This window comes from Pipistrellus hanaki (assembly GCF_964339955.1).
Source record: "Pipistrellus hanaki genome assembly, chromosome: 10".
NCBI classification, from domain to species: Eukaryota; Metazoa; Chordata; class Mammalia; order Chiroptera; family Vespertilionidae; genus Pipistrellus; species Pipistrellus hanaki.
In genome coordinates, this window is record NC_140512.1 from 20,750,617 (window position 1) to 20,766,231 (window position 15,615).

General features: G+C 36.7%; 1 protein-coding gene across 5 annotated transcripts in view; it reads right to left on the bottom strand.

Annotated features, from left to right (window-relative positions):
• Positions 1 to 6,013: 6,013 nt before the first annotated feature.
• SEMA3C (semaphorin 3C) overlaps positions 6,014 to 15,615 on the bottom strand; it is a 147,858-nt gene continuing 138,256 nt past the window's right edge. For all 5 annotated transcript variants that reach the window (XM_084897061.1, XM_084897060.1, XM_084897058.1 and 2 more), the window contains exons 16-18: positions 14,225 to 14,292; positions 12,080 to 12,210; positions 6,014 to 8,761 (exon numbers count right to left, since the gene is read on the bottom strand). In XM_084897061.1, the coding sequence (XP_084753187.1) occupies positions 8,348 to 8,761; positions 12,080 to 12,210; positions 14,225 to 14,292 (613 nt within the window). In that variant the 3' untranslated portion in view covers positions 6,014 to 8,347. The remainder of the gene's footprint in view (positions 8,762 to 12,079; positions 12,211 to 14,224; positions 14,293 to 15,615) is intronic.

Here is a 15,615-nt window from a genome sequence, read left to right on the forward strand (position 1 = left end):
CATCTGGGGTCACAGCAGCAGGGATAGAGGGATGGGTAGGTGAGCCCCATGGAGCCGCACATGAGGAAGGCAACCATGACCGAAAAGAGCCTGTGTCCTCCGACAGGGCAAAGCCGAGGGGCATCAGTGAAGAGCTGCTGCTCTAGAGATGGGCTCCTGGCAGAGCCAACGATCAAACTGCCAAACACCGTTCCCGTTCCGGCCCCTGACCCAGCCACTCCCACAGTGGCAGCCTCAGCACCGATGCCCTGGCTGCTGTGGCAATGCCATGGGAGATGGCACTGGTGAGGACCGCCCATCTGGCCTTCTGGGTGGGGAGCTGCTGCAGGAAGGCTGGCGGGTTTGGTGGTGGTAGTGGGGGGGATGGTGCCTGATCATGCTCTTTCAGGAGGGGTAAAGAAATGAATCAGTTGTTTACTCCTTCTTCAAACTCATCTTTCATAAATATTTCTATCCACATTATCCAGAATTATTTGATTTCTGAGAGGAAGCCTGGATTTACCTCCATATTCAAAGCCACAATGCCTGCTACTACGGGGAGTCATCTTTCTAGAAACACTTCATTTCCTGTTTTCACCTGGCAGAGAAAAGCAGTCAGCTGGGGGACGTTCTGTTGGGAGGAGGGTGATCATCCCCGAATCCCTGCTTCCATGTCGACCCCAGAGCCCTAATGAAAGATTTGAGTTCCCATGCAAACTGCATTACAATTCCGTCTTCCTGAAAACTCCATTCTGGAAGCTGTTCCTGTTCATTTAGACAGTTTGTTTCTAAGGGCAAGATGAAAGTGCATCCCTTTCCCAGTAAATTAAATCAGGATTAACTACCAGGGCCATTAAGGCAGCTGGTCTTTGAAAATAGCTGGCCTCTTAACCATGCCGCATTGCGTTTTCAGTCCGTTATTCACTCTGGACGCTTGTCCAGGAAGGCTGTTTGCATCCTTAGTTATTTACACCCACTGTCCATGTGGCCCCGCTATCTTAAAGCGCCCACACATCATTGTCTTTCACGCCCTTGGATTTTTAGTTGTGACTGTTCAGTTCTCAGTATTGAAAAGACCGCCACTTCCTCCTCTGGATGTCACTGGGGAATACAACCCAGTCCTGATGGTTTCTGCATATGCTAGCTCCTCTAGGGCGTTCTTCAAGCTGCTTCTGTCCCTCTGGTGAGCACAGCTCCAGCGATTCTTCCCCAATCTCGGAGGGATGAGGACTCTCTCATCTCACCCCTTCACTTACTTCAAAAGTGCACGCCAGGAGGGCTTTCTTATCAGCTGTTTATGCCTCCATGTGAATGGAAGTCAATACTTAAATCTATTGGAGTTAGGCACTTTTTAAAAATGTTTGCACTCCCAGTTGATCTTTCTGTTTTCTTTGTTTGCATTCTTGCTCTCAGAGGTTGTCTGAAAAACAGCCAGGAATATTATGTATTGAATGTAACTCATTCCTGTGACATCATTGGACCCAAGTGCCTTGGATTCTCTGCCTTTTGGATCCCGTCTCATGCTTATCTTTTTTTTCCCTCTCTCACTTAGATCCAGCCACACAGAATTCATTTTTCCCCCCTCAAGTCAGCCAGAATTGTTTCCAGCCTAGGGCCTTTTAAGGATATCTGCCTCTTCTAGGAATGCACTTTCTCCTGTCTTTGCAATGATTTCCTTACCTTTAATTTTCTTCATAGTATGTATTTCAACCTAACCTATTATATGATTGTTTGCTCATTTATTTCTTGTCTTCATCTCTATAATGTAGGCTTCATAGAGCAGGGACATTGCTTTTGTTCCCTGATATAATCTCAATATGGCTCAATAAATATTTGGTGTAAACATTAATAAATGGTATTTCCAGCAGCAAAGGCATAGTAGTAAAATAGCCAGTATTATCTGATATTCTTTTTATATCACATAAATTTTAAGCAATTTGCATGAATTATCTCAATCTTGATAGTCGCATGAGATTGGTATTTTCATAACGATCTTGGTATCTATCACATGTATATCAACAAAATATTTTACAAAAACAAGAGGATAAAGGATGAAAAGAAAGAAGTTGAATTGCACAGTTGCAATATTCTTACATTGTTTTTAAAGTAGTATAAGCTTAGAAGGTAAACCATGATTATGAAAGATAAATAGTATAATCATTAGAGAAATCAATAATAGCCCCAAAACATAGCTAAATGATTATATGTAAGAAAAATGGCATAGATAAAATATAGAATTTATCCAACAAAAGGCAGGAAAAAAATGAGATAAATTACAAGATAAAAGCGAGAACCTGAATTATATAGATAACTAGAGGACCAGTGCATGAAAATTCCCGCATATATTTCTGTCTAAAAAAAAAAGAATCCAACAATGTTTTAAAAGATATAGTTAAAATACAGCAAACATATATTTAAAATACAACAAACATGTTCATAGCTTTTGAAAGTGTGGAAAAAACATACTATTATGTGGCTCTATATTAGACTAAGTAGATTTTGACAAAATAGTACTAAAATTTTTATAATGTAGGGGATCAAGTTCTTAAAAATAATTACAAGGTTAAGTGTGTACATACCTTTAAAATTTCCATATATATCAGAGTAAACTTGGCAGAAATGAGTAAATAAATAAACTATGCAAGGCATAGTTTGAGACTATAAACTGTTTCTCAGGGTTTGATGAAATGGACCCAAAAGAGGTGACAGTAAAAGTACGATTTGAAAAACATTCCCAACCATTATAATCTAGTTAACACTTACAGAATATTACACCTGACAAGTACACATGGGACATTTATTACAATAGACTATATATTTGGTACTAAAAAACATGTCTTAATAAATACTGAAGGCTTGAAATCATTAACTTCATATAAACTGACCACCATGATATCTGATAACATATATGAAAAAAATGCCTAACTACTTGGAAATTTATCATCATACCTTTACATAATCCATGGAGCAAAACATAAAAAATAAAGCAACTTTTTTTCCCTCCTGGACATTAAATCCTTTGCAACTACTTAAACACAGAATAATAAATTTAGATGTAAACTTTAGAAACGTGTTAGGGGCTACGTAGCTTCTGAAAATTCTTTTATGGAGAACTTGAGACCAAAAGGTGAAATGCACTGCTCAAACTCCTGGTAGATAACTAATGAATAACCCATGCTATCAGACACGTAGCAATTAAGGGTGAATTGTGGGAAAAAGATGGTGAACACATAGGGTTTGTGAATCTTATTTTTCTACCTCACTTCTAGATCCGTGGATTGCAAAGTTTCAAGTTCCTGGAGGGGCCAACCATGTGCATGTATATACACACAACTGGACACACACACACACACACACACACACACACACACTCACACACTTCCTAGTAGTGTGTGTGTGTGTGTCTGAGGGAAAAGCTGAGGAGCCCTCAGCTTTTCCCTCAGAATGGTGCAAGAATAATTCCTATTCCACTAAGTGTGTTTGGATGTAGTGGAAAGCTCACCTTCTCGGAAAGGACTGCATCAGCATCAAGGGGACAACACTTGTGGACTGATGGCAACGTTTAAATAGAAAAACGATGTCGCTATCGATGCCAATATAGATATGTGACATCAAATATCAATTGAACTATTCTGGTGCGATCCGAGGTGAAAAACAGAGACAAATGGGTAAATAATTAGAAGAAATAGTTTTGCTCTCCCAATGGACACACTATAGCGTACACTATTGAACATTTACTATACATCAGGCACTATAAGCATCCCACATGTATTAACTTATAATTCTCACAACTACTACATGGCTCAGCCTGCGCTCTCTTGCAATCTGAGACTCCTCGGGGGATGTTGGACTGCCATTTTCAGCCCAACCCCTGCAGGCCAAGGCCAAGGGACCCCACTGGTACATGAATCTTGGAGAGTTTCTGCCTTATCCCCACATGCCAGGTCGAGAGACCCCACTGTGCATCAACCAGTGCACCGGGCCTCTAGTATGCATATAAGATATTTGGTTAATCTCTTCCTGCCTTCCCCCATTCCCTTTCAGATTCATCAGTCTGTTCCAGATTTCCATGCCTGTGCATTGAGTGTCTGCCCCTGGTGGTCAGTGCACATCATAGCTACTGGTCAAATGGTCACTTAGGCTTTTATTTATATAGACTAGGGGCCCAATGCATGAAATATGTGCATGGGTAGGGTCCTTTGGTCTGGCTGGTGATCAGGGCTGATCTGTGGGGTGACTGGCAGGGGGCAGCTCCTGCATTGAGCATCTGCCCTCTGGTGGTCAGTGCACATCATAGCAACTAGTCAGTCTACCAGTTGTTCTGCCATTCAGTCAATTTGCATATTAGGCTTTTGTTATATAGGATTATGGAATGCAATGGTTCATCAAGACCAATGCAATGTTCCCTCAAGCTGAAATAGAAATTTATAGCATACATTGAGATTCATTTTGAAATAATAAAAATTGAATATAGCTATTTTATAGGTTGGAGTGTGCATAATTTGAGGATAAGACAGACATGCATATGTGTAGGTGAAAACATAACTAGGACCTCACTGATTTCCCCAGGCTGATGTGACTCAGGGAGCACTTCCTATTTTTGGTTTCCCAGAGCAGCTTTTCCTCTCCATGACTCTCAACTTCAACTCACAATTTACAGCTGCCAAATCACATCAGCTCAGAAGACTCTTCGAAGGTCCTGCTTCGCTGTCAGATGAGCCATGCTCTATTCTGTCTGTAGCTCTGCTCTGAGCAGAGAAGGGATGATTATAACCTCCCACCCCACCCCCACACGCACAAACACAAATCAGTAAAATAAAACATAAAAAGTTATAGCTTTTTTTCCTCCCTATGTAGAATTGTATATGTAACATTTTAAAAGGACCTAAACCGATAAGAAATTCCTCTCATCTCATTGTACCCTTCATGGGCCAAGGATCATCCATATATAAAAACAAAAAATAGCCAGAGAAACAATAGGAATGACTTTTATTTTGCTAAAGGTTCCACCATATATCCATTTGGCCATGCAGAAATTATGATGTGTTTGATCTCATAAAATGTTTTGATGGCATTTTTATATAAATGATTCAGAGGATAGGAAAACACTTAGGAAATAGAATTCACCCTGCTTTTGTTCTTGGGGGTTGAGGGGTAACCTAACAGAGAATAAACAGTTTTAATGTGTTTGTTATAATGTCATTCTTTAATAGCATTTTATGTAAGTAACACTCAAGCATGGCAACATAATAGCCCTGAGAAATACACAATTCAAATTGAGTGGGGCGCATTGTTTTATGAGGTGAATAGACAAATACATTAGTCAGTAGAGTGAAGATGGCATTTTTTTTTAAAAAAAATCTTGGGGCTAGTCCTTCCAATTCTCAATATCTGTGCTATATGAAAGTAACCTTGTGACAAAACCATGAAAATTGAAATCTATACCAGAGGCCTCTTGGGAAAAACAATTCATTGGCAATTAAATTCACCAACTAGCACATATATGGAATTGGTTTTGATTTTGCAGAGGGGATTGTATTCTTGTGGAATGCAGTTATTGAATAAAAGGTTGGTGTTATAAATTAGGAAAAAGAATAAAAATTGTTTCCCACAACCATCTTCCACAGCTTTGTCATCATGTATAAAATTCTAAAAAATTCTCAATTTTGTTAAGAAAACAGTTTTACTTAGTTGGTCTGCTTATTTCCTTGTGTAGACTTAAATAAAGATGCAGTTTCTCTTGACTTCAGCTGGAAGAACGGATATACGAAATGGTAATCTTTTTTCTAAAAATTTTTCTTCACATAGGCAGGAAATATAAAGCTCTAGAAATGCATTATCATTATAAGGGATATATTAAAATTATTGAAAATCAAGGTTAAGTTGAAATATAAACAAGGGAGATACAGAGGCAATTAGGAAGTAGTACAGAATCATCAGATTGAAAGATTTGTTGGGATCACTTTTAATTTTTGTCAAAACCTTTGTCTCCACTTTCATTGCTACAGATTGCACACTCAGAAATAGAAGAATCTCAAAACCTAAATTTTGCCAGGCAAACTCTTTATTCGACATCCAATTAAATATTAACTTACTAACTACATTGATCTTATTTTCTTACACAGAGTGAACATTCACTGCAAAGACAGTTTCATCATGCTACAATCTATTCACAAACCTACACTTTGAAAAAAGTGCTTTTCTAGGAAATGTTATATATACCGGTAATACAAATGGAAAATGTACTGTCTGCAAATTGTCAATCTACACAAAATAAAACCAATCTACCACCAACATTCAGTATACATTAACCATATTTTTTAAAAAGAACATTTTCTTTACATTTGGCAGTTCTGTTCAACAAGGATTTCTATAAATTTAAAATAAAAGTATATACAATTTAATAATGTTAAAGTAAAATGTATTAAATAGCACAAATAACATTACGAAACTAAACACCCTTATCATTTATAGGAAGCAAGAGGTCCTGTGTGGTTTCCCCTATCTTTTGACTCTGAAACGATTGTACTTTCAACTCTGCACGCAGAATAAATACAGAAGATGGTTTTGGCGTGACACACTTTTCTATCTGTGCACGTTGAGGAGAAATAGGCAAATAATTTGTATAATTTCCTTTAAACAGGCAAATTATTTGTATATTTGCTTCACGGACTACTTTAGAATTATACCTATTTGCAACAATAGTTTTTAATTAATAGCTTTTTATCTAAAAATGGACATTATGATGTTGTATTCAACAGCTATTTTTGCCCTATTGAGGCCTCTTCTTTTAACATAATTTACCACCTCTTAAATAATTAATCATATTCTTAGATTTGGATCAGTGACTACATTCACTTTTACAGTGATTTTCAGTTCTTGAAACGTTATATTGCAGTGCTTAAAAAGGTGACATATTTACCTTGATTCATTCTTCATAGATTGCTAACTACAAGTAAAACTTTTTTGATTAGATATATCATGCAATTTCTGTTTGTACCTGGAAATTACCTTTAAAGGTAAATAAAACGAAAGAACAAATTTGTGACTCTAAAAGAAATATAAAAGTAGAAAGAAATTTTCATTTAATTGTTATTTGGAATAAAAATTCACATTAAAGTATCTGATAAAATGATTCAAGCATACAACTAGAAGATAATTATTTTATTCATCACAAAACTTCTCACATTTGTATTTATGTATCAGTGAACATAATTAACAAGCATTCTTTTAAAAGAAAATCATATCTATTTTTGTTAAGACTAGATTTGTTTTTTCATTTGTCCACAAAATGAACATCTCTTCACAAAAGATCATTAAAAATTAACTGATGACTTAAAAATAAATTTTATATCTGAGGTTGGTAAACAAGCAAAATATGAGTTAATAATGGAATTAATTATTAAAGCTAAAAAGTAGTAATAGTTTAATAAAATTTTGCTAATAAAATTGCATTTTCTACTTTGTTTTTCTTATTCCATTTTGATGGTTTTAACTCTCATATACAAGTTTGATATTTCAAAATAGTTTTATTCTTATATTGACTAATTTGTCACACAAAATAACAAATTAGAACAAACTCAATCTATTAAAAACAGGATTAGGTTATAGTCTCTGAGTTTAGAATAACTTAAAGGACTTCCCCCCAAAAAGTGCTTTTGTTTGGAATATGATAACATAAGAATATAAACATAAATGCTTCACTGACATAACTCCAATCAAAGCTGTTTGTCATGAGGGTCATTCATTTTATCTACTGGAAACAAGGCAACAAGTCAGTGACAGATCTTAGCAACTGACGATTTTTACAAAGCTAAAAGTAACCGACAACATAGTTCACTGGACGCATATACACTCATTATCTCTTCATGAACTACTTTTATCTTATATATAACTTTTAGATGCCCTCTTGTCCTTTTTCTAGTCTTTGACAGTTACTTAGTCACATGCATTTATATGATTTTGACCATGTAAAAGTTGTGACTTTGGAATTTGTTATTCTATGCAAATTGAGATCTTGGAAGACCACAGGATTATGGCCCTCGTTCAAGGCAGGGATGTAAGAATTCTAGTTTTACAACCACCACCTTAATTCGAAGAAAAGGTAAATAAAGATATAAATAAAATCTAGGTTAATTTAAATATTTATATGCACCATGAGGATCATGACATGTCTAGTGCTAGCCACTATCATACAAGAAAATGCATGCGTGTTTCAGTTCTTGTAACATTCACTTTGGGAGTGTGTAATCACCTTTCTCAGGACTTTCCCGTGGGTACGAACAAGATTCTTTGTTCAACATTTGATTACTGAAGACAGACAGACCATTGAAGACTCTGGGGAGCATACACCCTACGTAAGAAAACATTAGGACTCTGGCAACTGGTTCCTCCTGTTTCTGCTTTTCCGGCTGTTGATGAGAGCCTTTAACTTGCCATAATCCCCTCTCATCTTTTGGGATTCTTCTGCATGTTGATGTTGCTGCCGAGTGTCTTTGCAGTACTGGTTAATCATCTGCATCTCCGAGTGACTGAATGCCCCCATGAGGTCCTTCGGGTGGAAAGAGAGAGCCCTCACGGAGCTGGCCCAGGTCCATGGGGACCATTTGTCTGTTGCAACGGCTACCATGTCAGAATTCAGAACTTTAAAGTTGATCTTGGCGATGGTCTGCTTGAAGCTGTTTTCTGTGGCAATGCAGTGGTACAGTCCTTGGTCAGAATCCTGAATGGAGCGGATTAGGAGTCCCTGTGAAGTGGCTATGATGCGTTCATTCAGCTTGACCTACAAGAGAGACATCAAAGTTCTGAAAACCCAACTCTGTATCTTCTAAAAATTTATGGGCAACATATACAGAATACGGTTGATTTTAACAAATTTGGCAAATAACTAATTTCCTTCTTAGGGGACACAGATTTTAAAACAGAGGGTGAAGTTACCACTCATAGTGCCAAAAATAGCTTAACGTGAATTCCTTTTGGATAGAAGTAGTTTCTCCACAGATAAGCCCAGAATTTTGGTTGCTTTTGGAAATGACTCACCGTCAACATATATAGCAAATGAAATTCACACATAATTTAAAGTATCTCTCAGACTGGAGTTCTCACCTCTTATTGTAGAAAAAAACACACCCATTTATTAATAAAAACATGAATCAACTATTAAAGGGATGAATTGCACCCTTTTGAATGAGTGAATAAATATTCTCCTAACTAAAAATTATATAAGCAGAGGCAGTTTTGAAGATTACCAAAGGCTTTTGTCAGTTATCTCATACTAAAGAATCACTAAAAATAAGCTTCAATGTCATTGTCTCAAGATTTATAAGTGGTTTTACTTTCCGAAGAAAAGTAATAAAAAGCTATGAGTTACTATATAGTTATTTTGTAGGCTTACACTGAAAAAACAACACAAAAAGCAAACGGTCATTTGCTAGACATCAGCTAAGTGCTGGAAGTCCACCTTCCCTACAGTTCCAGCTACAGCATTCCCAATGAACAGAGTAAATCTAAGTGCTAAGAATGTCCTTGACCTATTTACTCTGGAGTATCCTCTCACTGAGGCAAAAGGAAATTTGACACAAAATAATATAAAGGAATGCATGTGAAATGTTTTTCTAAATGGTACATTTCTATGTAAATATATATTTTAACAGGATCCAAATCCAAGAAAGGTCCTTTTAGATAAGAAGTTACCCACACAAAAAAATATAGTATTGAAACATAGACAATGGAACGGGACTAGACAAGAGAGAGCAGGGGGAAGTAAAGACTAGAATGTATAAAAGTTTTGATGTTAAATTTTAAAGTTTAAATGTGCATCAGAAATAGTAAATACATTCAGGATGAAAGGAAAGAAAGCCTTTCCTTTCTTGTGCAAAACTGGGGAAAATTTTGGAGGTCAATTTGATAATATCTATATAATATGTACCCATATAACATGCATACTGAGTGCAGCAATTTCATTTCCAAGGATTTGTTAGGAGATATACTCTTACAAGTATGCACATTCTTATTTGCATAATGTTTTTAAGAGGAAACACAAGAAAAAAAAACCCAGCCAAATGATAATTTTAAAAAACATAAGGTTTGTCTATACAATGGAAAACCATGCAACCAAGAAAAATGAAATAGCTTCATATATACTGATAATAAATAGTGGGAGACCAGAAAAATTATAGAGAATAGTTGGAGGATTATATAATTATTAAATATATCAGTTTGGTAGCCTTTCACTCTGGGAAGTGGGAATAAGTATTAAAGTGAAAGGGAGAAAAGCTTGTATTTTTTACTTTATACAATTCCTTAAAACTATTTGTATTTTTCTACATTTAGCTTACTTTTTTAAAAAACTGAATATTTATATATTATTGATATGAGAAATAGCATATATATTGCCTAAACTAGTAGGGGATAAACAGAATAAACATTCTTGAACATCTTGAAATAGAATAATGGAATTATCACAAGAGATTTAATTAATAACTTATTCCATTCTAATTTTATTTATTAATTCCTATATTAATAACTGTATTTGATGCTGTGTATATTCATTTACTTTGATTTTAAATAATAAAAATTATATTTAGTTATATCATGTATTATTTTATTGAACTTTTTACTGAATGAAAAGAAAACATTTTATTCCTATTAGATAATCCCTGTTTGATTTTTAGGTTTCCTATTAACATACATTCAGTTAGACTTTCTCAGGAAGGATGGTTCAAGTCCATGTGTCATGTTCTAGCCCAAGAACTCCATTTCTATCTGATACTCACCATCACTGCTAGCCCAGGTTACTTTGCAAGGCAAAGTATTATTATAATAGTCTATATCCATTTCAAGGAACTTAAAATAAATTAGTCTATATAATTCCAAAACTTCTTTGATGATAGATTTTGTAGCAAAGAAAAATAGATATCCAATCCAATAAACATTTTTAAAGTTAATAAAATATCTTTACAATTTTTTAATATCCTTGAATTCTGGAGCAAAAAGGGGCCCTGAAGTCCACCTAGCACTTCTTTCTCCAGATAGATAAATCCCTGCTCCTGCAAGTGGTCATCATTCCAGGTTTTAATATTCCAGTGCATGGTACACACATTTCCTAAACAGTTCATAGCATGTTTGAATAGGCAGGTTTGAGAGTTAGAAAGCATTTTCTCAACTTTTAGTAAGTCTGATGTCTTGATTCTATAGCTTGGGATGTATCCATTCTACACAGGCCTAATTAACCTATATGTAGGACCAAAACTGCCCATACATAACTCACATAAATGTAGTAAGCTCCCTTTTCCCCTTCTCTCTATCGTTTTATGACGTACTTACTGAAAACAGCTTTACATTTTAGACTACACCAAGGCTTTATGCATAAATATATCTTTTTCCTCTTTTTTTCTGTCATGTGTCAAGACAACATGACATCAATATTATGAAATTCATGATTTATAACATTTCACCCCATGCCATTTTATAACAGTTTTCCTTTTAAAACAGCTCTTTCCAATCAGCGAAAGGTTAATGTAAGTGTTCTTTTATGTGAAAATCTAGTTTCTCCCCCAAAAATCACAAAATAAAAGCAGCAGCCCCATAAACAATGATTCCATATATTACCCAACCAAACCCCAAGAGTTATGAATAATAAAGCAGTGGAAACAGATGACCACACAGCAGAAAAATGTTCTTCACCGTAAAGGTTATAGTTCAGGGTACTTTTTTGCTGAGGAGAACTGAACTTTTCTTTTAAAGTCCCTTTTATCTTGTGAATCACACAAAGGTGCTGTTGTGTGAGAGCCTGGCTCCTGGATTTGCACACATCTTATTTCTTTTACAAATACTTCCTCACATCACTACTCCTGTCTGAGTGCCCACGCTCTTGTTTCCGTCACCATGTTGTTGAGGTGAGCAGGCAGAGAGGATTTCTAATTGACCCATCAGTCCCAAGGACAAAGGATGTTACAGAAGGTGGCACCTGTCACCCCACAGACATACAAGGATGTTCAGATGCCTTTCCCTTCTCCTTTGATCTGCACCTCACTGAGGGATGGCGCTGTAAGGCTCTCTGCAAAGCCCTGATTGATGGCCGCTGTGCTCTCTCACTCACCTCTTTCCTCCTGTCTTTGTCTTTCTGTAACAGCCACTTGATAGATGCCTGTGGAGACTTGGGGGCACACTCAAGGAAAGTGGTGTTATTTTTGACTCCATACTGAACAATTTCAGCTGCATTTCTATAGGCTGGAAAGCAAAAATAAGGGGAGAGAGAGAGAAACAGTGGAATTTTAAGTATATTCTCCTCTTGGAGTGCCTAGTTCTCTATAAAATTTAGATCAATTACGGCAGCCCCCAGAGGCAGTCTTAATCACTTAGCAAGCAGACTATTATACTGTGCATTGTTTACCAGTTTTATTTAGTCCAAAGGGAAGGAAAGACATAAGGAAATCAATATGTATTCAAGAATCACTTTACACCAAATAGCAGAGGTGTTAACAACAACAGGAATGCACTTAATATCACTTTGAGATTTAATTCTTACAACATCCTTGTGATTTAGGTTCTCTCAGCTTCTCACAGCTGAGCAAACGGAGCCTGTGAGTTATGAGGAAATGTATCCTAGCTAAGGAGTTAGTAAATGCCAGGCAATATTAAAGCCAGATCCATCCCATATTCAATGTAATATAACTAAAACTCAGAAAAAGCAGAAAAGATAGGAAGCAATGTGTGGCCAAAGTGGGATGGAGTAGGTGAGACCATAGGCTTTGAAATCAGAGGTACCTGAGGTAAAATCCTGACTTCACTGTCATGGGCTGTGACACATGACACATTACTTGATCTCTCTGTGCCTCAGTTTACTTGGCTCTAAGACACAGAGTATAACAATTTCATGGAGGTTCTTTACTGAAATTCTTAAGTTAGGAAAAGCTTTTAGTGTAATCATGGGGTAGCTTAAACAGACAGAATACTCACTTATAACATGGGAATAGAAACAGACCCTACTTGAGAAGAGTTTCTTGAGCATTAAGTGAAATAATCATTAAAAAACAAAACAAAACTCAAACATTTAGCTCAGTTTCTGACACAAAATCAACATCGATGTTTGTTCATACCTCTATTCTAATACTCCTATCACTATGGCTACTACTGCCATTAAGGAGAATGGACACAAAGTTTATGAAACACTCAGTAATTACGAAAAGTTAACTCCAGATTAAAAGAGATTAGCAATCGGAGTCTCAGTGTTAAACGTTAACAGAGGCACATTTGCAGCACCTTGGTGAGTTCTGCCTGGAGATACTTCTGTTGGTTGGGTTGATGAGGGGAGAAGGGATTAATGGGGAAAGTATAATAACATGATAACTTCATGTCAAAATGGGAAGAAAGGGATTAGATTAACTAATTAATCTAAAGGCAAGGCAGGATTGTCAAAAGTATAGGGAACGGTTATCAATTGTAAAATCAAGCCACCGATATTCAGAGTAGGATTATTCACAGTAACCAACTAGTGGAAGCAACCCAAATGTCCAGTGATGAATGAATGGGTAAAAAAGTTGATATCTATACTAATAGTAGAGAAATATGCAAATTGTCCAGCATGCTGTCACGTAATGATCAATCAGGATGGGGCAGGGCCTCGGTGGAGAGCTCTCAGTACACCTGCATCGGGGGTCTGAAGGGCACAGAGAGGAAGGGAGAGCAGATAGGCAGTTAGGGTGAACAGGGAAGGAGTGAAGAGCAAATAGGCTGATGGGGGATCAGGCATGGAGTGAAGAGCAGATAGGCAGTTAGGGGGATCAGGCCAGAAAGAGAGGGCAGTTAGGGCCCAGGCTGGCAGGGGAGCAGTTAGGGGCATCAGGCAGGCAGGCAGGTGAGCAGTTAGGAGCTATTGGTTCTGGATTGAGAAAGGGCTCTCAGATTGGAGACAGTGCAGGCTGGGCTGCATGCACTGGGCCTCTAGTATACACATAATGGGATATTTTCCGGCCTTAAACAGTTAAGAACTTCTGACATATGATACAACCCTGAATGAACCCTGATGAAAACATTATGCTAAGTGAAATAAGCCAATAACAAAATGACAAATATTGAAAATTCCCAGACTTTTTTTTTTTTTACAGTTCTTATTATACATACAAATAGCATTTACTTTTTAATTACCATATTTAAATACCAAGAACTTTAGGTTTCCCTAAGTGAAATGTGGTATGGAGCATTGCTATTTTTATCAAGTTTGATCATTGCTCACTTTTACTACCTTTGAGATTAAATCCTCTGCATTGGGTCAATGGGTTGCCATGTCTTACATCTTGTCTTCGGCTCCTCCTATAAGTGCAGAAATATATAAAGGGCTTAAAATTATCATCATATTAAAAAGACAGCATTTTTAATTTCAAAATCCTATGATTGCCTAAGCTTTCATAAAGAGGTCTAATTAGCTGATATTTCTTGTTCACTGCTACAATTATAAGGTGGGTACTTGACCTTGCTTTTAATCAAAATTAATTCAGTCTCTCTCCATCTACCACTTGTGATATAATAACTCTGAATCTCCTATTAGGTACATTTCCTGGGTAAATGTTAGATTCCAAATTAATAGTGGAAATTTTTAGCAGAGAAACATTCATTCAAAGTTTCCTAAAATGATCATTCCCAATGTATAAAGTCACTATCGTCTTCCTTCTTATAAATTTTTTCTTAATTAAGCATACTTTTCTTTAAAAATTCAATACTTTCTAACATTTTTTGGGTATATTAAAACTTTTCCAAAATAAATAATACAAAGATAGACTATGGATATCCTATATAATAAAACACTAATATGCAAATCAACCAAACAGGGGACTAACAGGTTGCTATGACATGCACTGACCAGGGGGCAGATGCTCAATGCAGGAGCTGCCCTCTGGTGGTCAGTACACTCCCACAGGGGGAGCACTGCTCAGCCAGAAGCCTGGCTCATGGCTAGCGAGTGCAGCAGTGGTGACAGGAGTCTCTCTGGCCTCCGAGGCAGCGCTAAGGAGCAGCAAACTGCACAGTAAAGAGCCTGCCAATAGGGAGTAGCCAGCTGAGTGGTAAGAAGTGAGCAGGTGGGAGATAAGGAGTAGGGAGTCCTGGACTGCGGGAGGGATGTCTGACTCCTGGCTTAGGCCTGATTCCCAGCGGAGTGGGCCTAAGCCAGCAGGCGGACATCCCCCAGGGGTCCTGGACTGCAAGAGGGCGCCAGACCCTCCGGTGCATGATTTCATGCACCAGGCCTCTAGTTTAATATAAAGTTAAGCAAGATTGTTCATTTACAAGAATAAGCATTTTCCTTTAATTTCTTATTTTGAAAATTTCAAGTCAATAGAAAAGTTGGTATATGAGTACAATTGAATACTGGTATACCTCAATTCATGAATTGTATTTTGCCATTACTTATTTTTCTCTCATATGAAAGTATATATCATGTATGTACTGTGAATATGCATATATGAAAATCTTTAGAAAATAAGTTGCAGATGTGGTTTCATGCTTAAATGCTTTATTAGGATGTATCTTCTAAGAAAAAGTAATTTTCCTAAATATATGATCACTGTAAAGATATTAATATTTATTCAATATCATATACTACACATTTTATAATAAAATTTCCCTAGCTGTCCCCAA